The sequence below is a fragment of the Erpetoichthys calabaricus genome, chromosome 6 (assembly GCF_900747795.2).
Source record: "Erpetoichthys calabaricus chromosome 6, fErpCal1.3, whole genome shotgun sequence".
NCBI classification, from domain to species: domain Eukaryota; kingdom Metazoa; phylum Chordata; class Cladistia; order Polypteriformes; family Polypteridae; genus Erpetoichthys; species Erpetoichthys calabaricus.
The window spans coordinates 141,767,164-141,789,331 of NC_041399.2; the positions used below are offsets into that span (position 1 = coordinate 141,767,164).

General features: G+C 34.9%; 1 protein-coding gene across 4 annotated transcripts in view; it reads left to right on the top strand.

The window, feature by feature from the left end:
* Nucleotides 1-22,168, top strand: part of LOC114653573 (tensin-3-like) — a 358,125-nt gene that overhangs the window by 314,676 nt on the left and 21,281 nt on the right. For all 4 annotated transcript variants that reach the window (XM_028803965.2, XM_051929076.1, XM_028803964.2 and 1 more), the window contains 6 exons: nt 14,551-14,716; nt 15,124-15,779; nt 17,972-18,058; nt 20,041-20,172; nt 20,529-20,624; nt 21,633-21,710. In XM_028803965.2, the coding sequence (XP_028659798.2) occupies nt 14,551-14,716; nt 15,124-15,779; nt 17,972-18,058; nt 20,041-20,172; nt 20,529-20,624; nt 21,633-21,710 (1,215 nt within the window). The remainder of the gene's footprint in view (nt 1-14,550; nt 14,717-15,123; nt 15,780-17,971; nt 18,059-20,040; nt 20,173-20,528; nt 20,625-21,632; nt 21,711-22,168) is intronic.

Sequence of the window (22,168 nt, forward strand, 5' to 3'; positions counted from 1 at the left end):
GGATGGTAATTTTTTTTTTTTTTAAACATTCATTCCAAGTAAAGAAGGCTCACATTTTGTGTGTGAAAGATTGGTTCATTCAGAAATGGCTAGCTGAATTAAGTGAATTAGTTTAATTATTTTCAGATGTAAGCGTATTATAATATTTTTTGTGTATGTGCTCAGCTGTGCAACTGAAAAGAAGTTCCTGTTAATTAAATGTGACTTTTGAACTGCAAGTAAAGCTTGGCTTGTAAATCAGGAGCTTGCTCGTAGAAGTTGTGTTAAGTACATTGTTCAGTCATTTACAGAGGACTATGCAACACGTCAGTTGTTTCTAAAAGCTCTGGTGATGTAGGCAGTGAAATTTACAGAGTAAACAACAATTGTCTTTTTACACACATAAATGTTAAACTTTTTCCTTTTTGTCTTTATATACCAGCAAGTAAAAGTCACACTATGTAGTCCCTTCAATTAAAGTTTAAAGTGATTAGGTGTTCAAATTCCTTCTGAGTTTGGAACAGGGTACGCTTTCATTTTAGATAAACTTAGTGGTCTTGAAATCATATGGATCTAGCTAATATATTGTTTAGAAATATTTCAATAATAGTATCTCCATCTGGTAGATACAGGGAGCCTTCTTAAGTCATATTTCATCAGTTATGTGTAATTCACTTGTTTTTTATATTCTTCATTATTAAAAAATACTATTTGTATACTTTCCACACACTTTTAGAGGTTGCTATGCTGTGATTTTAAATTTGGCATCTTATTGATTAAAACCTAGCCAGAGTCTCTGAATTTATGGTACCATTATTTTGCTCTTATTTGACCACTTGCTTATATTAATTTTCTATTTTTTATAATCTACGTCTACAATAAGATATTCATGTTACAATTTGTTCAAATTGTATTCAACTCATAACTTTGTCCAGAGGGTTTTTCATACACAGAGTTTTTGCTGTGTATTGTTCTGTGGCACAGTAGTTAGCACTGCTGCCTCATGGATCCAGCATAGTTCATAGTTCATGCAAAGATTTCAATTTGTGTGTCTATAGATTTTCCACTGGGCAATTCAATTTATTATCATATAGAGTACTTACTTTAACAAGCCAAGTCAATGCCATGCATTTAGGGTGTACAGTAGGTAAAATGACATGCAGCAAAAATCAAAAACTGGGCTGAACACAAAAACTCCTTCCAGTATGCTCATAAAAGTATGCAAATACATCCGTATAGGATTCTTGTACCTTAGGTTATTCATAAGCCTAAATGCTAATGATTTAATGTAAAAAGTATAAATATACTAAGCTACAGTAGTTATACTGTACACCAGCTACCAGCAGAGAAGAGAAAAGCATGTTCTGATCTACAGTATGTTCCATCTGCCATTAGCAAGAGTAGGCCATAGCATTTGTCATTGATGATAGTGCATTATCTCTGAGGTCTTGTTCCAAATTCAGGAAAGACCAAACCTGATCTAAAGTGGTGTTCATGCTAAGCTAAAATCATAGAATACAAAGTAGGGATGTTAAATGAATGGGAATTCTGTTTCCACTTTTTCATATCCCTAATCTTGCTTATTCTCCTCTTTGTAATAAGTGCTCATCAGCAACTTTAAGGCTGTATTTCCCCTAATGTTTGGAACCAGAATTAGACTGTTAGCCTATTTAAGAGTGTTTCTCCATAACCAGTAAAATTTTTCTCCTTTTAACATTTTTTTTTTATAATGACACTGTTTTATACTGCACTGGAAAATTTTTCCCAGTCAGCATCTTTGAAATTAACTTATGCTACACTTTAGTATAAATGTAAGTTTACATATTGTGTTCAGTACTGTCTTTGTAATTCTTTTCACATTGTTTTCTGTCCGGCATGTATGTCTGTTACACCTCTTTTAAGTAAAAGCAAGTATTGCGCAAAAACAAATCTAAACAACCAAGGGCAATTCTCATCTGCAGGGTAACATATGTTGAAACCAGTCACACGCTTCCCAAGAGACTTCCACCCAGCTGCCTGCATTTTATCTTTCCCTCTCGTTCACACACTCACATGCACCAGCTTCCTATGCCACCAGCCTTTTGTCTCTCCTGTCATGTAACCTCCTTCTTCCCCCAAATTTCCTCTTTTCTCCAATCATCGCTTCCCAATCCTCATGCCAGCACTCTCTTACATGCCTCAGTGGGCATAGTGCCTCAGTCGAACACCACAGAAAGCCAGTGAAGCAATTAAGACAGACCGCACCCTCACGTGCAGGTGTGTCTCACCCCAATTACCTCAGCAATCTCCCACAGCTGCCCAAACACACACACCCACAGCAATCAAGTCGGCCATTCAATAATTTATTTAAAAATGAGCCACTCATTTCCCAGCCATGGACCTGCTATTCTACACATCCCTATTGAAGGGTGGGTTGGGGGGACCTGCAGTATTCTCATTTGATAGGTACATTAGCTGACCATAATGAGAATACTGTGAGTATGGCCACCGAATATATCACACTGATCAATGTGCTCTGGCAGTGCAGCACTGCATGGCTAAGTTGCATGCTTAACTAACAATGTGTCCAGCTACATCTCAAAACCAGCCTTAAAGGAGACCATCGACTTCCCATGTCAGAAAACAAAGGAGAATGTGTGAAATAATAATAACAAAAAATGTATTACTATTTACAAAGCAATTCTACTTGACAGAAGAAAAATGTGCAAAGCTTCTGCATGCCAGGTGCCCTCAGCTTTAAACAAAGAAAAAAACAGTCCCATGACACCGCCTAATGGCATGGCCAAAGTGTGTTCCAAAATTGTAACTCTGTGAGCGCAATGACCTATATTTTATTTACGTATTGCTAGTTTGTGGCTATTTGCTGTATTTTGTTTGTGGTATTTGTTCCATCTGTGTCTTGGGTTGTTTGCGGTAGGGTGGCGCAGTGGTTTGCACTGCTTCTTCACAGCACAGATCACATTTTTGGTTTAAAGTACTCAGTCTAGCTTAGTTGTCATTCTCTTCGCTGACTATTGCATCTTTATAATCCACTAAAAACTTGTTCACTTCTTGCTTCTCCATTAACATCAATGCATTTCATGGAGTTCAGCAAAGCCCCTAAACATTTCTGTGATTTCGATAAACTCCGCAAATTTCACTCATAAGTTGTTGTTAGTATCAAGTTGCAGAATTGCCTGAATGCTGAATTACTTAACACTCCAGTATTCCATCTAAAACAGCAGTGGACCTAACCGAATGAAATAATGATAATAAAAGTTAACATATTTCAGATTTAAATCTTAAAAGATGAGTTAGATTTAAACTGGTGTATATATAGCTGATTTCATGTTGTACAGTAACTGGGGTGAGAACTACAAGTACAGTTTTCATAAAGGTTGCGTGTCTTTTAAGGTGTTTCATGAATGTGCGAGGAATATGTGTATTCATATGTATATAGTTTTAATTTATTTAAATAAAATAAAATTTGCTTTTATTGATTGTACTTAACATCTTTAGTGGTAAAATGCTTAAGTTTTTTTTTTTAAACTAATTTAGAATTATTATTCGGCTTTCTTGTCTTTAAAATTTTAGATTTTTTTCCAACAGATTCTTTAATGGATGTAATTACTGTTTCTATTACACATAATAACGTGTAATCATTTTTGTATCTCTTGGCTTTTGTGGTTGATTTCTTCTTTATTTAACATAAACCGCTTAAGAAATATATATTGCTGAATACAATACCTTTAGTATTAGTGTTTTATGAAATTGTTAAACATGATGGAAAAAGTAAAGTGGAATCTAATTAGTTTTAGGTTGTTATGTACTGTACTTAGTTTATTTTCCAAAAGTAGCGCTTGACTTGCATTATTAATTGTGTATTGGTAAATTCAGATTCAAAAAGTAAAGATACAAAAAAAAAAAAAGGCAGATGTAAATGAAGTAAGTAAGCCATTGGCCTGTGAATTGAATGGGCAGGCTGACTGTCACAGCAGAGGAGAAAAGTTAGCAGGAACAATCAGGGATTTATTTCCTCTATCTGGGCCCAAAAAGATGACGTTGACCTGAATGACTTCATTTACTGCATTTAACAACTGTGATTTCTAGCCACAAACCAGCTTTCTGTTGGAGAAGTTTATTACAGAGACACAGAAAGAGAAAGAAAGCGGACCAAAAGAGACACTGCCACTGTGGGAAACCTTTTTTTTTTTCTTTTTTCTTTTTTTTTTTTTCCTGGGGATTCTTGTTCTGGGCAGCCAGGCGCTAGTCGTGCTGGTTGCGGTGTTTCAAAAGCAACAGAGAGCAACTAAGCTTTAAAGCTTCAGAGATTCGGCTGCCTAACAGTTCTTTTTTATTTAAGAAAGAATCTCCAGCATGACCACTTCGTTAGGTATGTGAACTCTTGCGGTATAGTGTGATTTTTGTGATGGTGGGCTTTTGTGTGTGAAAGAGGGCATAGCAAATATGCCCAAATAGTTGGAAACGTCTTAAAGCTTTGCATTGTCTGGACTTGCACAGCAGGCAGTGAAACCTGATCTGCTGCTGGAAGAGGGAGATCACAGTTTGGTCCCTGCATTTTCAGTATTATACACTAATAATATATTTTTAAAGCGACACATATTTATAAGTTAGTAAAATATTGGAGGAAAAATTGATTTCTTGCATTATTTGGAAAGAACTGAAAGTAGTGCAAATCAAAGAGAAGCAAGACCATTGTCCTTTTATTAGGGTAAACTTGGTATGAAAAAGAGGGGGCGGGGAAAAAATGAGCTGCTTGGATATTGTATTCTGCTTTGGCAACAAGCACAGAACCAAAAAACAGTCCAGTAAAACAACTGAAAACTTCTAGTCTGCAAATTTAATTTCCATCATAAAATCATCACTTTTTTCTATTCAGAACTCTCCGTGTATTTTTCAAGATGCTGTGTTTGTGTATTTGCTTTGAATGTTTATGTTAAATACATATGTGCCTATGTATTTAGCTTGTGTATGTATTCCAGTATATCTTAAAGTCTAAGTAACAAAATTGTTATCTCTGTTATAACATATTTGTATTTAAAGTTTATTGGAAAATAACTAAGGCTGCATTGTGTAGCTTGTGAACACATACATATTTAAATATCAATTTTAGAATTAGGATAGAATCTTTAACACAAAGCATATTGTGATGGGAAAACTATCAGCTGGAGTGTGCAGTTTTGTAACTATGGCTTTCATGAATGTTCTGTTAATTTTCCTGTACACTTTTTTTTTTTTTTTTTTTAATAAAGAGTCAAAAGTATGCTGGAGCCTGTCCCAGCAGGAGCCAGTCTTATGGTACTGTAGATGAGAAACCATTGTTGCACGTCACATACACAGTGGAAGTCATACAGACATACTCATAACCTAATAGTTTACAATCCCTAACTGACCGTATACTGAATATTTGAGAAGTTGCTGTGTCAGCTTTGTGAGCCAAAGCCTTCAAAAATTTTTAAGTTACTAATGTAGAAATTTTTCAACTTATTCATCTGAGATTACTACATCTTACTATGGTGTTTTGCTTTAATGCCCTTTGATTTTCCTTTTTCTTTATTTATAAATTATGATTTCAAGAGACACAGCGTCACATTGTTCAAGATGACATTAACAGTTTAAAAATGTTGTCTGGATGTTAAGTGAAAAAATAATGCATAAAAATGAAGGTTCCGTACACTTTATACAAGACAGAAAAATATTTAATATTCTATAATATAATATTTTATAAAAAATATTTTTTTTTAAAGTTCACTTAGAGACATTCATTTAATTGCAATAAATAAAATGGTGAAATCCTGACAGTTTAATCTCAACTAATGCCCTCAGATATGAACTTTATGTATCTAAAAAAAAAACAAATAAAACAATGCAGAAATGCGTGCTTTATGAAAACAGTCTAACTGTGCAACTTCTTTATCATTCATAAACTGAGGAAGTTACTCATTTCAGTGGGTTCAGTTATGTTTAAGGTTCAAGGTAAAGTACTTGTTATTATATTCATACTCCTGCATTTCTGAAATATTGAAATTTCTAGATAATTCTTTTGCAAGCAAGCATATACAATATCTATTATTAATAGGTAAAAGTAGGGATTTATACAGCAATGTCAGAAATTTTGTCAGCAAAAATCCACTCTGTTGTGTGGCATTCTATTGTGTGCCCTCAGAAATGTATCAATGGGTCTCTTTTTTGCTAAGTTTTAATATTTGCCTCAACTTTTTTTTTTTTTTTTTCTGAGAAAAAGTATAAAAGCATTTAGATTGCAAATGCTTTTCGCACCAATTATATTTTTCATTATCTGCCATGATTCACACACTGCCCAAAAGCACTTTAAAAATATTTGTGAATATTTGTGTGCCACATTCTTTCTCACACACATCTCTGCCTCTTAATGACAATGTGCTTATAGCAATTTTTTTTGTTTTGAATTTGATTAGGTTGAAGTATTCAGTAAATGGGGGAGCTCTTGACAATGTCATTTATATGACGTATCACATTTTTTGGGATAAATTCTCTTTTATTATCCTTTAAGACAACCATCACTTTTAACCTTACTGTATATGGGAAATGTACTTCTTATCAAGTAATAGGCTGTGCCTTACAAAGTATACATTTAATAATTGGAAAAATCTGTTTTTAATTTGATGCACCATGGACAATTGTAATATTCTTTTTGTTCTTCATAAACTACTTCACATTGCTTTAACGCTAAAGCCTGTGTACTGATCTTTTCAAGTGTTTTATTCAGTGTAGTGGGAATTGTACTGTATGGTAAAACAGCTGCAGTTTGTTGTTGAACATGTCACATTTTACATTTCTTTGTGACCTGAGCTTAGATGCGTACAGCAGACATTTGGCACATTCTTTTGAAAAAAGAGAGTTGAAAGGTATTTGCAAAAAAAAAAAAAAAAATTAATAATAATAGTAATAAGCTTTCAGTTTATAAGGTAGCCATCAAAACCTGGTATTTCAGCCGGAGGGGCAATGGGATAGTAAATCAAAGCACTAAACTTTTTAAAATGAAGATTTATAATGGTTTTTATACAAATTCTGATCCTTAGAGTAAAGTTAAAAGAATCTCCTTTAGAACACCCCACACAAGTGTAGATCTGGTTCAGATTATTACAGATTTATTAATTGGCGAACTTTAAAAATATAATATAAGGGCTTTCCCCTTTGGTATTCTCATTTTTATGTCTTAGTGCTTTGACTAATGGTTTTCTTTTCTCTCTTTCTTTATTTCTTTAAATATCTTCATATTAAAGTCATACTAAGGTGAGGTCTGCATTGAACCCAATGCTGTTTGGATTGGCTCTTGCTCCTCACAACCCTATGTTTAGAAATGAACATGGATATGCTAAACCTCTGGTCTGGCAGTACATGTTCTTTTATCATCGCCTGTATTTGTACTTACAAGAATTCTTTACTTAATAAAGGTTTAGAAGATTCCATTGATCCGTTTTTTTGGTTTTTTTTTAACTGCTTATCTACCTCAAAATCATGAGGACCCAGCATCTTTCACTAGGTACAAAGCAAGAATAAACGCTGGGCACAGGACACACTTCTGTACCTGGAATAAAGACCCACACCGACTTAGACCGAACAGGCAAACTTCACACATGCGGTGTCTCACTCGGGATTTGGGGTCTACACTCTTAAAGGTGCCAGAGTGGTTCTCCAGAACGATGCCATAGGGAAACCATTTTTGGTTCCCAAAAGACTCGCCAACATGAAGTTTCCAGAAAGAACCTTTATTTATTTAGATCTGTAAAAGGCTCCTGTGGTTAAATAAAAAAAAAAAAAAAAAAAAAAAATAGGCAGCAAACAGAAAAAGGTTTGGGGATGGCCAACTTGTATACAGAAAAAAATCAAAAGAGAAATCAGCCATGTCTTTACAAGGCAGAGTTCAAAACCAAACTGACTAACGGAATGAGTGTGGGCTATAAATGTGGTGGGTAAGAGGAAGAGGTGGAGTCAGGGAGGCCAAAACAGGAATTGATGTAGCAGGTGGATAGGTTCTGGGTAATGGAAGTGATGTCATCAAGAGGTGACGTCATCAGTGGGTGGACCGGTGGTGGTGTCACTCGGGTTGAATGATCTTCAGCTGGTCTGCAGAGGGACAAGAGGAGAAAGGATTAGATGAGAGCACCAACCCATGATCTGGCTGATGAATAACACTATTTGAGCCTGTAAACTGTCCCCCATGCGCATGTGTATAACACACTAAGTAGCCTACCATCTATTAAAGATTTCAGTTTTTTTTTTCTTTATATTAGGAAGCTTTTTCAAAACACAAAGGACCAACTTCATATGCAAAGAACCCTTCTTAGAATGAAATGGTGCTTTGGCAAGCAGTGGTTCTACGAGAAACCATACAACTCAATAAAGAACTATAAAATGCCATTAAAGAGCCATTATTTTTAAGAGGTAGTGTGCAGATAGAATTAAACAGCACTAACCACTGCATCAGTTTACCATCACTGTTCTCAGAAGTTTATTGCTTTAATATTTTTGATATCACTATACATTTTGTAACACCATTTACCTGTGGTGCTTAAAATTTTGCTTTGTAGACCTGAATATTTCCAGCACCATGAAGATCATCAGCTTAAGGGCTATGTCTGATTCCTCCAGTTTTACAGCTATTATAATTGATACTTGCAGAGATTTATTCTTTCTTTCCTACATATTTATTTGCATTGTGCAATAATCAAAGTGACTTTAAAGCAGGAAATAATTTAGCCACCTCTTTTGGTACAGAATTTCTTAATTAAGCATTTAAGTTAATGTCAATGATTGTGTGTATTATAGATTAGGGCTGAAATCTTTGCATTAAACAGTGCTTGACCACTAACGACAGTTATTTTGTTAGCCTCGTGTGCAGCAGTCATTAGTGCTGATATAACTGAAATTCACAACCATCTGGAAGCATGTTTTTCAGCACTAATGTTGTATTGTTTGCTTCAGCAGTGAAAAGTTCAAGGATAAAGATATGTTTCTAGTCTTGCAGCCATCAACCATAGAATGAGATCCTTGGGAAAGCAGTAATGCTGAACAATCTGTTAGGAGTGTTGAAGGAATTTGCTTGTGGGAATGGCTTTTGGGAAACAAATCCAGAACAATAGGGGCTACTATCTCTCACCAGCTAATGTGGAAAAGTCTTATTCTCTTTTTTCATTTGTGGGAGTGCAACAGCTGAAATGAAGTAAGATTAGAAAGACATTTTTCCGATGGATTGTGCCACATTTAAACTATGAAGTTAAAAATCTATGAACTCTGCTATTTTGGAGCTTCTTATAATTACAGCCTTGCTTTTAGACTGGTTAAATACTTTTAAAGTAAATGCAATTTATTCAGTTTTCTTAACTATTAAATATATCTATATTAATTTCTGATTCAAATTTCTGGGTTATAAATGAAACAATTATGTAGTAATTATGTCCTTTGGAATTGTAATAGTTTTTCAAAAGTATTTTTCCTGGTTTGCATATCCTTCTGTTTTTCTTAGTCTATGTTTCACAGTAAGGGGATTTTACAGTTATGTTAGACACTACAGGCATAAAAAGAGAAAAAACATTCCCTTTAATAAGATCTATTATAAGTCACATCAGAAGTCAACCACAAAAACACATATTTGCACATACATTTTGGGCAAACTAATTAACATGAAACAAGACAAACAGATTAAAGTATGTTTTAAAATGTGAGCCTTTTCTGATCCTGCTGAAAGGTAAAAGATAATTTCTTTTCTGTTTCCTGTCATGGTCATTCTAGACATAGTACTTGATTCTGTTAAAGCAGTACTTCTTCTGTTATCATGAATGGCCACACTGTCCTTCACTTGGCTTCCAGCTGTTTTTCCTTTCTTTTACAGAATGATGTGTGCTCTGGTCTGCCCCCGCCACCACCACACAGTTCTGTTTAACATCTGATTGATTTGTGTATTGCCTCATCTTAACTGCCCTTTATAGTTTCAGCGCACATGCCACTTGGTGCAAATGGCTGGAGGGGAAACTGCTTACATAATAGGTTTATTTGCTGCATTTTTTAACCATTAGCTCCATTTGATTTTCAGGCATTTGGCAGACTGAAATAATGTCCTTTTTTACTTCAACTATGGAATAAATAATGCACTCCTTACAAAACTTCTAAGATAAAGAACATCCTGCTTATAATAATTTTTGACATGAAATATTTTACTCTTAAGAAAAAATGTTTCAATATTGCCATGTTTTGTTGAAGAATTAGTTTTTAAAGTGTATAGTACAGAACCAGTCTTTTCATAACTTTTTAACTTTAGTTTTCTGAGTAGTTCAGCATCTGGCCGACCAGTTCAGACATGTTTCGTGTTTTGTGCCATCTATTGATGAAAACTGATATTAATGTCTAACTCATACAGGCATGGATTAAGTAGCATGGACTCTTTCCAAGCTTGACATTTTTTTTTTTTTTTTTTTTTTTTTTTTTTCTTTTCTTTTTTTTTTTTTAAGATCACAGACCACTTTTTATTAATGAAAAAATGCAGTTTTCAGATATGTTGCTAGTCATTCAGTGGTTATGGGATTTGCCTATCTCTGAGTTAAACTTTTAAGTCACTTTAATCATCATTATTTAGGCTGTGTTTATACAAACCAATTGAAATATTCCTAATATACAAAAAAAAAAAAGTATAACAGTGTATGTTTTTTTGTGATGAATAAATCTTTAAACACTCAACCCGGACAAGCATGATTGCAGCTTTGTCAGTCTTTGGTCTTTCACTGCAGCCCAATTACTGATAATGCATAGTTTTTCAGCCTTTTGGGTCTATGCACTTGCATGATTACTGTTTCAGTGATATTGTAACTTGCACAAGTTTGAATTAGTTATTTGTGCAGATTTCTTTGGCTCTGAGGTGGCACACTGATTAGCACTGCTGCCATATGGACCAGTTTCAAGTCCCACACCATCACATTTTCTGCATGAGGTTTGCATATTCTTCCTGCATCTGTATTTTCTGGACACTCTTGTTTTTTGTTTTCTCTCACATCCTAAAGATGTGTCTACAAGATTAAATGGAAGCCCAATGTGTGACTGTTTGTGAATATGCTCTGCATTGGACCAGTGCCCTGTCCCAAGTCTGGTTCCTGCCTTGTAGCCAGTGCTGTCATACAAGGTTCCAGACCTCCTTGACTTTGTATTGAATTACATGGGTTTGATAATGTAATACTAGGTTTGGTTTATCACTACAGTTTAGCTTTTAAGTCTTCAAAAGACAAAGAAGTTACTTCACACTTCTGGAGTATGCAGGAGAGTCTGATTTTCACAATGTACTAGGAATTTATCACTTCCCAATATGTTATGAACCAAATGTTTTAAGTTTTGAATTTTTATGCCTCTTGTTATCTTGTTAATATGATTTAATAGGCACTGTAAATAGCTAGTTAAATGCCCCCTCACTCAGAGATACATTTTTAAATTTGGAAGAGATATATGATTTCTATTTAGTATTCTGTAAAGATTTGTGTTTGTACTTTCTAGTTCTTGTAATAATTCTTTCAGCAACATTTTGAATTCAGTGAGAGCTGCTAATAGAAACAATTTGAACAACCTGTGTATAATGCATTACAGCATCCAGTTCTACTAGAAATAAATGTATGATCTAATTTGTCAGTATCCATTCTTAATGTTCCTGTTTATTAAGTTGGAAAGAGCAGGTTTAAGATAGAGTTGAAATGTGTGCTGAATTACTAAAATTACTGATTATGCCTGCTGAGTTAAAACAAAATGACAGGACTTTGTGATCTGTATCACTCCCATCATTGTTTTTTCTATGGTCAAAGAAAATTGGTTATCACTCATCCAATATTTTAACTCGACACAATTGATTAACACTAGAATTATCAGAGTCTACGAAAAAACTCGTAGATCCGGCCCACCTTAAAACCGTTGTCACCTCTCCTTTGTCTTCTAAATTCAGCAAGCAGCCGGCTATTCCATCCCCCACTGCCACAGAACGTTCACTAAATTTTCCCAGCTCATGCCTTGTTTGATTATCTGGGAGTGACTGAACTCTGGAGTTTGAGTGGAAATAATAGATCGCTATTTGGAACACATGCATTTCATGTGTGTTCCATTTCTACAGTAATCTGTGTAAACACATTTTTAAAACAGAAACGTTTTTCATATTTTAGTAGTAAATGACAAAATGTAGGCATAAACTATATAATGTATGAAGCCTGAAGTCCAAAGATCAAGTAAACACTTGAAAACATTTGCCATTTTCAGTATTGAGCTGCTCTTTTTGTTAATATTATACAGTACACACATACATTTGGTTTGCATCTGTAACACATGGTGGACATTTATAGAACTTGTAAAAGTTACTGTTTTTTTAACTTCTATTCTCTCTAAATCACGATCACGATACATACTACCGCCCCCCCCACCCAGGGATCTGACGCTGTTATTTTTCATTTGAAATGGAATAACTGGAGATGTGAATGGTGTTTTGAGACAATGGAACTGGACATTCTCTCATCTGGAGGGATAAAAGCTGACACACAAACGCTGGTGAATCTGCCTTCTTCATATCTCACCGTCACTTGATTTTATTTTATTCAGTTTTATTGAGTGTTCCTGCTCACGCTGAATTAGTGTGCACCTTATGGTCTATGATGTCACAAAAACACAGATGTAGGTATATATGATATTTGGAATTATTCGCTTTATGACCTGTATAGTACATTTCGGAAAACTTTGTGGCACGGATGCAACATTATTCATATTATTCATATTCATTCGCGTAACATCTTGCGGTTTGTAATCAGTGACTGCATGTTTTTTTTCCCCGATCTTGCCAGTCCCCACACGTTGCTGTATGTCGTTTCTTTTGTACTCCAGGACATGCAGAGGATAGAATAGTACAGAGCAGTAAGTTCAGCGCTATATGCAATCATCAGATTCAAATGTTAACTGTTCACACACACGCAAGGATCGTCTTTCCTACATTTACAACGTGTGTACCTGTTACAATGTACACGCTTCTCTCTATGCTGTGGTTCCTATTACACACCTGAAAGAAAGAGACAATATATGCGAAAACATCATCACACTAATGCAATATTATTTGAAAACGAACAGCGTCAGATCGGGTGTAGATTTATGTTGGCGCTATTACTGAAAGAAAAAAAAGATCAACATGAGCGTTGATCCTGCAGCACTGAATAAGCTCACGCGCTGTAACCTCCCCCCCTCCCCCAATCTGACTCTAAGAAACAGCACAAGTTCAGACGCAAACCAAGTGTGATCAAGAGTCCCCAGTTCAATCCCCACTCACTCCTATATTTGCTGTTTCCAGTAGTAAGCTGCTTTTTTTGTTAATATTATACAGTACACACATACACTTGGTTTGCGTCTGTACTTGCGCTGTTACTTAATCAGATCGGGGGGTGGGGTGTTACAGCGCGTGAGCTTATTCAGTGCAGCAGGATCAACGCACATGTTCATCTTTTTTTTCTTTCAGTACATGTGCCTTCCCTGTTTATTTATATATCTAGTGACTTTTCTGCCTGTCTGTCTCTCTATTACACAGTGCTCTGTCTGTGTGTGTGTTATGGATCTTGAAAATAACAGTTATAAGGACACTTGTTCATGTTAGTCTCATGTTACAGTCTCAGTTGTTAAAAAATATTTTAAAAGGAGCATTCCACATGAAAATATAATGATCTCATTAACTGACAGTACATACCAATTTATAAATTTTATGTCCATTTGAGGTTAAAAAGAAAAAAAAAAAAAAAGAACACTTTCTCCTCAACAGGGAATCGAACTCAGGTCTCTGAGGGACAGTAAGCCTGCAGCGCTCTGAGACAGCAAATCTTACCGCTACACCAAAGAAGCTGTTGTATTGTTCTTGAACCTTTTGTGAAAGTGTTTATTTGATGTTTGGACTTCATGCTGCTTCGCACATTCTATAGTTTATGCCTACATTTTGTAACATTTATTACTAAAATATGAAAAAGTTTCTGTTTTAACAATGTGTTTATACAGATTACTGTAGAAACTGAACACACATGAAATGCGTGTGTTCCAAATAACGATCTATTATTTCCACTCTAAAACTCCACTTCACTCCCAGATAATCAATCAAGGCATGAGCTGGGAGATGCTCGTGAGTGTTCTAAGTCAGTGGGGGGATGAAATAGCCGGCTGCTTGCAGCTTGTTTTTATTGGCACATTTAGAGGACAAAGGATGCTGGCGGAGAGGTGTGAATGGTTTTAAGGTGGGCCGGATCTACGAGTTTTTTTTGTAGACTCTGGTAATTCTAGTGTTAAGGGCACTATAAGGATCACTATCTTCCTTCGATCAACCAGCGTATTCCTCCCACCTCCTCAGCTGTGGCCAAATTTTTTTCACAATTAGAAATGCATTACTTCTTTTCAGTTCCTTAATCCATCTGCATACATATTTAAATCCTTCTTTAGAATTGATTTTTCTGTGCCTCAGTTTTCATACTTTGGAAATCTATACTGTATATATTCTACCTGTCTGAAAAGAGAATTAAAAAAATGTATTTTATTGTTATGTAGAATCCAGGAGTTACATGGAAAGCATAAACAATACAGGGGTTGTATCAGACAACCAAGTGGGTGCTATGTACCGATCTGACGTTCAGAGAGAATCAACACCCTGTCAACGAAAATTTGGATCCATATGTTCAGCTTCAAGTGGTAGTCCAGGTCCGAACGTAGAAAGGTAAAAAGCAAAATATTTTATTTATTTATATTTTTTTTTTAACAATTTCTAGTCAACTAACTTATTTGATTATCAAGTTTTTTTATCCAATATATATTTTAGATGAAAACAATTGGGAACTGTTTGTGAAATTATTACAATTAAAGGAGGACTTCTGTTGAACTAGAAATGCAGATTTCTTTGACTATGTACTTTATACATGGATTCAGGTTGTTTTTATGTATTATAGGAGCCCCTTTAAAAATATATAATACTAAATTGTATTAAAAATACAATCTGGATATAATGTACATAGCTGTCCCTATTTTTCTATTTTGCATTTGAATATACAGTATAGATTTATTATTAAGTGTTTAGAATTGTAAGTTACATACCATGTACTAATTTAATGCTTTTATATACCATAGCCCCTTATCAGCTGGACTGCCTTGGACAGAAAACAACTCCAAGACCCCTCTTTCTCACCAATCATCCTTGACTGGAATGAGTAGATCCAATACCCACTACCTTGGATCATCAGAATTTTCGGTTGGCTCTGTCAGTCCTTGCCTTGACTCTCCTGTTTCACTACAGTATCTAGCATCTCCAGTCACTTCAAATGGTCACAATTCATCTGTTGTTTCTCAGAATTGCAGGCAGAATTGTACCACTGCAAAATCTTGCCTAAGCCACAGTAACAGCCTTACTATGGGAAACGGGAAACAGTTTGATGTACAGCATGGATCAGCTGTCATTAGCTTCCCTATTGGTGCAAACTCTACCTGCGGTGGGCATACTCAAACTTCAGACATGATGGACAATCTGAACCACCAGAAAACTTTGCATTCATCAGGTGGAGGACTTAATCAGCACTCCCCATCTCTCAGACATGCAACAATGAACATATTGTCACAGCCCCCTTTACCTGAAAAGAAGCGGATATCAGAAGGAGAGCGTTCTTTTTGTTCAATCTCTCCTTCTTCGAGTGGTTTTTCTAGTCCTCACAGTGGGAGCACCATGAGCATTCCATTCCCAAGTGTTCTTCCAGATTTTTCCAAAGCCTTAAGCTCCTCACCTGTAACAGGTAAGATAATCAGCAAAAATATTATTATTAATGTGAAATATTATTATTAATATGTCAGAAAAGTATACACATGAATTCTTATTACACAGAAACGTTACTATTAATAAAAGTGATATTTTTACAAGTCAAATTAGTATTGTTTTAAATTGTTTTAAAATTAAGATCTTAAAAAAGATTACCAGTACAAGCAAATATAATTTTGTTTGCCAGGTAAGTCTTTTATTAAAAAAAACAGTCATGCATTATAAATGCAGCAAAATATTTGGAACTTCAGGTACACAGTCTGTATACATACAAATATTAAAATTGTAGTTACTTTTGAAACACTTGAGAACCAATTATTCAGAGACAACTACAATATGTTTGAACTTTATTTAAAGCCAATGCACTTATTGTGAATTCAGTTGAATCATAATATTAACAGTTAAACCAATATGAGTTTACAAAAATATTGGTGCATCAGATGCTTAAATGTTCCACCACAACTTCTAGAAATGAGTCTTACAAGGCATATGTTTGGTTCAGCCCATACTACATTTCAGGTCACAAAAACCTCCTGCCAACAATTTACAGTCAACTGAAATAACTTTACTAGTACAAACTTGAAGAAAACCCACTATATATGGGAAAACTAGATGATAGAGTGCAGTGGGAGTAATGAATAGGAGTTGTTTTATAGGATAGACTAGAAGGATTATGACCTAGAATGTGTGGATTATGATGAATGGAAAATTATTTGAAGTAATGGAGGTGCTGAAAAGGACCAAAGATTTGCAGTTTTCAAGAAAGGAGATGGAAAAGAAAAATATAACAATGCACTATTGGGGTGATGTAATGTACAATTTTCTCTGGAGCAATGACTGTAGTGCTGATGTCGGTCTCCTTGTTCTGAAACATCAGTGAATGTGGTTGAGGTGAATATCTTGCAGTTTAAACATGGCATACAGGTAATCAACATGTATCCTACACTGCAAAAAATGAAATCTTAACAAGCCAGACAATCTTGAAAAGAAATAATAGATCTTGTTTTTTTATTTTAAGAATAACTGACTTGAGTAGATTTGTATGTGTAAGATATATAATCTCATTTTTAGAAAATTTAACAAGTCAACAAGTTAAACTTTCTCACTATATTGGCAGATAATTTTGCTTGATTCTAATACCTTTTTCTTGTTTTTTATTTATTTTTTCTCATTTTTTCACACTGATTTTTTGCAGTGTATGATTGCATGCAAACAAAGGAATGGATAAATAAGTTTCAGAAAAGGTGTTGGGGTTGACTTTGAGCAGCATAGGGAACCTGGAGGTTCTAGGCTGTGATCTAAAAATATTTGTGGAAGCCAGTGTTGATTCAGTGCTACTAAAAGAGGTTTTTAGTTTTTATACAGGGAATGTTTGAAACTGACAGGATTCTTTTAGTTTAGAGGTCTAGTTTAAATGTGTATATTGACTTTTTAAAGAAGGATCTGCTATTGTTTACAGAATGATGCACTTTTTAGCAAGGAAAAGTGACCAAAGTATGATGACCAATGTGAAAGTGTTTTCTGGCCTTATCTCGTAACCTGTCACAGAGGTGCACAGTGCTAACACCATGATAGGATAAAAGATTGTCACTGTGCATTTCTTGGTTGTGCAAGTTTATGGATGAAATCAAAGAAATCCCTCAGTGCTTGGTGTTTAATGCTTAAGATTTACATTTAGTATTCAGACTATAGTTTCTTTTTATCCACTTTGATTTTAGGTTTAGCACTTGGATAAACAAAACATAAAACAAACTGTTAATGATTTTTTGGCATTGTATATAATGTTTCTTCCTCTGGTCACCTCCGTTTCTTAAAGTTTGCTTTTTTCATGTAGCAAACATAGTACAGAAGACAGAGTTAGATTAACTTCTGTATTGTTAATTGCCTCAGTTTGTGTGATTAAGCGTGTGTTCATGAGTGTGTCCTGCAGTGGGCTGATACCATCATGTCTTGTGCCCTTTTTCTGCCTGATATACACCAGTGCCCCTCAACTATGTAGAAGACTGCATAGGCTCTGAAAATTAATGAAATGATTTGTCTTTATCTGTATGATTTTTGGTAAACTTTTTTAAGAAAGTGCAATTGCATGCAAACCACTGAAATCTTTTTACTTGACCTAAAAATAGATGTATTAATAATATTGCATTAATCTGTTGTATTTTCTTTCAGATATTTTTACAAACAAATCTGTAACTGTAAAGTTTGTTCAGGACACATCAAAATTCTGGTATAAACCAGATATCTCACGAGATCAAGGTAAATAATAACAAAGTTATGTGTGTATGTATATATGTGCAGAGAGACAAAGGCTGAAATCTACCATAAATCTAGCATACTGAACTAACCTTTAGAAAAAGCTTATTTGTATACTGAACTGATCACAGCTTGCATCAAATACATTAAACCAGATGCAAGAGATTATTACCTCATTAAAAAGTAGCTTGAATATACCAGCTCTTCGTAAAGATGGCAAATTTGTCTGGATTAGTCTTAAACATACAGCTGAATGGTAACATCTTATGACAAGATGAGTAGAAGTTACTGATAAAATATTTTCGTCCATGTGGCTTGAGTGCATGGCAAAGAACTTTTAGAGGAAGGTCTCCCCTTCAAATGTAGTCATTGTACTGACCAAGTGATGCCCAAAGTCACCTCAAAAAGCTAATAATTAATTAAATTAGCTGCATGTGGAACATGTGGACATGTGGAACAATCCTGAGGGACAGCAGGAGGACAGAAAGTCTAGGCAGCCCAGCAGTGCTTTGTGAAGAGTTGGGTCACTGAGAGGCACCTCAAGGCCACTGCATATCAGTAGAGTGCAGGCAGTCTGAATAGTCAGGGAGAGCTCATTTTACAGCCTATAATGTAAAAATGTAGCTATGGATCACCATTTTAAATTTATCTATCCAATTATAGAATTTAGAATTCTGTTTTATTGCTACTGTATGATTAGATATTTTAACAAATAATGCCTATTTAACACTTGAAATTTCACATTAAATACAATAATGCATCTAAAAAGTAAGTGGCTGAAACAATGGTTACCATTAAAGTCTTCATTAAAGTCACAGGAGTGTGAGATCTGTTGTGTGTGGGTTTTCTCCAGCTGCTGTGATTCTTCCTATGTCTACATTCTAAATATGTTCCATTTACAGTATGTTAGAAGCTGTAAATTTGTTTACTTTGGCTTTGTGCTTGAGTATACTGTGCATAACTAATCTAATGTCACAATTAGCATTCATACAGGCTCCCCACTAATGTCTAGTGGAAATGCATAGAGAAGATACCACTAAATTAGGCCCACTTATCAAGTATTGGGAAGAACCCCATTATGAGTGGTGGCTCTAAGGCTAAGGATCTGCACTAGTACCCAGAAGTTTGCCAGTTCGAATCTCCATTATTGCCAAAAGACATCCTACTTTGCCGGGCCCTTGAGCAAGGCCCGTAACCTGCACTTTCTTCAGGGGTGCTGTATAGTGGCTTGACCCTGCACTTTGACCCCAAGGGATATGCGAAGACTTAACAAATTCCTAATATAAGAAATTGTATAAAGCGAAATAAAGATTAAAAAAAAAAGCCTCCAGAGCAACCTGAAATTTTGTGAGGCATGGATTAAGCAATTTGATGGTAACATTCAGTGGGGTTAGGTCTGTGCTGACCAAACTCTTTCTCCACTTTACACCAAAGGGTATTATTCTGCTAGAAGTCCCCATTTGAAAGGTAGACTTTGGCTAGTATGCTGTGGAGAGAACTGCCACTTATTGTACTTTTTTTTTTTTTTTTTTTAATGATACAATTCTCTGTAAACTCCAAAAGCCCTAATTCATGAAAAGCCCAGGCTTACAGCAATTTCAGAGATGCTGCATTTACCACGTCAGACAGTGCGTTAGATGATATATCTTGATTATTCTAATGTTTGCTCACACAACACCTAAATTTCTTGATCATGTCTGCAGGCTATATGTTTGGATTTACAGCAAAATGATTGGCTGTTTGACTCAGCGGGTCATTTGAATTAACAAGCAAGTGAACCAAATTAAGTGGTAATTGATTATATATGCATAAAACATTTTTAAATGGATATATTGTGAATAGCATAGAAATTTATAAACCAGTATACCTGAACACACATTTTAAGACTTGTAAGTGACCCAATGTATCTCAACATATGTCCACAATAATACACTGCTTCAGCGATGAATACATTCAACTATAATGTGTGTATTTATCATTTGCAGCTATTGCAGTATTAAAAGATAAGGAGCCAGGTTCATTCATTGTTCGTGACAGCCATTCATTCCGAGGGGCATATGGATTGGCAGTGAAAGTGGCAACACCTCCTGCATCTGTTCTGCAGCAAAATAAGAAAGGTATTATGTGTACTGAGGCTATCATAGAGTTATATATATTGTATAAATATGTGTGTTTGTGCATGTGCGTGTATGTGTATATACTACATATGAATTTTAATTCCAGTTTCTTATCTGGTACACCCTATTCTTATGCTGAAAAACAAATTACATGGTTTGGCAAAAAAAAAAAAAAGGGTTTAAATAACCAAGTGTTTGCTCAAGTTTCAGAGACATAGTAGTTGTAACACATTATACTCATCCAAATTAAGTTTTTCTGATTTTTATTTTTTATATATGAAATCATATATATGCATAATATTTTGCATTAAAGTTTAATTCTTAAAGTGAACTTTGTTTTCAAATATTGTTTTTAGTGGGAGATTTATCAAATGAACTTGTCCGACATTTCTTGATTGAGTGCACTCAAAAAGGAGTGAGATTGAAGGGTTGCCCAAATGAACCATATTTTGGTAAGTCTACTGTTTGGAAATTATATTTTTTGTATGTGTAGTATATTTTCAGATTTATATTTATTCAAATTTTCTTTAGCCTGGTCCACTGGGTACAGCAGTTTTCCGCCTTTATTATTAAATAGATGGCACAGTGGTGAAGCAGTTTGTACTGCTGCCTCAGCTCCAAAGTCCTGGGTTAAACTGCCAGCCCTGGCATTGTCTTTGTAAAGTTTGTAAAGGGTGTGTACTCAGATACTAAACATGCTCAAAAGAATTTGAAATTATCACATGAAAGATTAAAGCTAATGAACTAAAGGTAGGATGACCGAAGGTCCCACATTTCTACATATAATATATCGGCTCCAGTCCAGCTGACTAGATTTGGTCAGTAAAAAATCTTTTTCACTTTTTATCTTTGACGTTTATTGATTTCGCAGTAGTATTATTTGAGTGACTGTGCTAGGTCTCCTTCTGGTTGTAGGGTGGTGTTGCATTTACCCACATTAATGCTGCTCACACATAAAACTGCCTCAGTTCCCCTCAAATATATATAAATTACCCAACTGTAGCAACCCAAAGCAGCAAAAATATGAATCTAATAAAAGTCTTACAATAACGGTTCCCGTATACAAGAGAATGCAGCAAGAGCTTGTTTCAGCATAACAGCAGTAAACAGCAGATTATTTTGTTTTGTTTCAAACCCAAAAAATTTGTTTTTGTAATATTTTCATTTTTTTAAAATTGTGGAATGAAAACCATGCAAGAAATGAACTTAGAATGATAAGATCAGTGTACAGTCTGAACATTTATATATTTATGACTGTTGTTTAAAATTGCAAGATGATAAAAGTCAGGAATTTAAAAATAAAGCCAAAATCCAGTTGTGTTTGTGCAGTGTTTATATATATATATATATATATATATATATATATAATATGGTTTGACATGTGTAGGAGACGTAGTAGTATTTGGTGACTACATTTTTGGTAGATTTAAGTGTATATTTACTTCATATCTTAATTCCAGGGAGTTTGACAGCTTTGGTTTGCCAACATTCCATAACGCCCCTGGCACTGCCTTGCAAGCTCATCATTCCAGACAGAGGTTGGTTTTTATTATTTTTTATGTAGCTGTGCGAAACACAAAGTAGCACACTCTTGATAGGCTATATTGCTAATTGTCAAAGAAAATTTTGAAGAGCATTAGTGATGCTATGATTACCCATTCATTAGACAGTATAAGCAGTCAGCAGAATAAAATCTGTGTGCCCCTGCTCAACAAATGAGCACTGGTCTAAAACACCAAAAAGCCAGAAATTCTTAAAAAGGAACATGACATTATTTAAACTAAAATGATTAATTATAAAGATAAACAGTAGTGAAACAAAACAAAAACTCACAGTAGCTTATTTAACATTAACAGCACTGGTCAACAAGCATTTTGCTACTGGGATTCTTTCATCTGTACTTTAACAAATTTCACTTGCTGACTCCAAATCTGAAAACCGTTTTCGTCCAGCACGTCCCACTTTTTAGTTATGATGTTCCAGGTCTTGGACAACT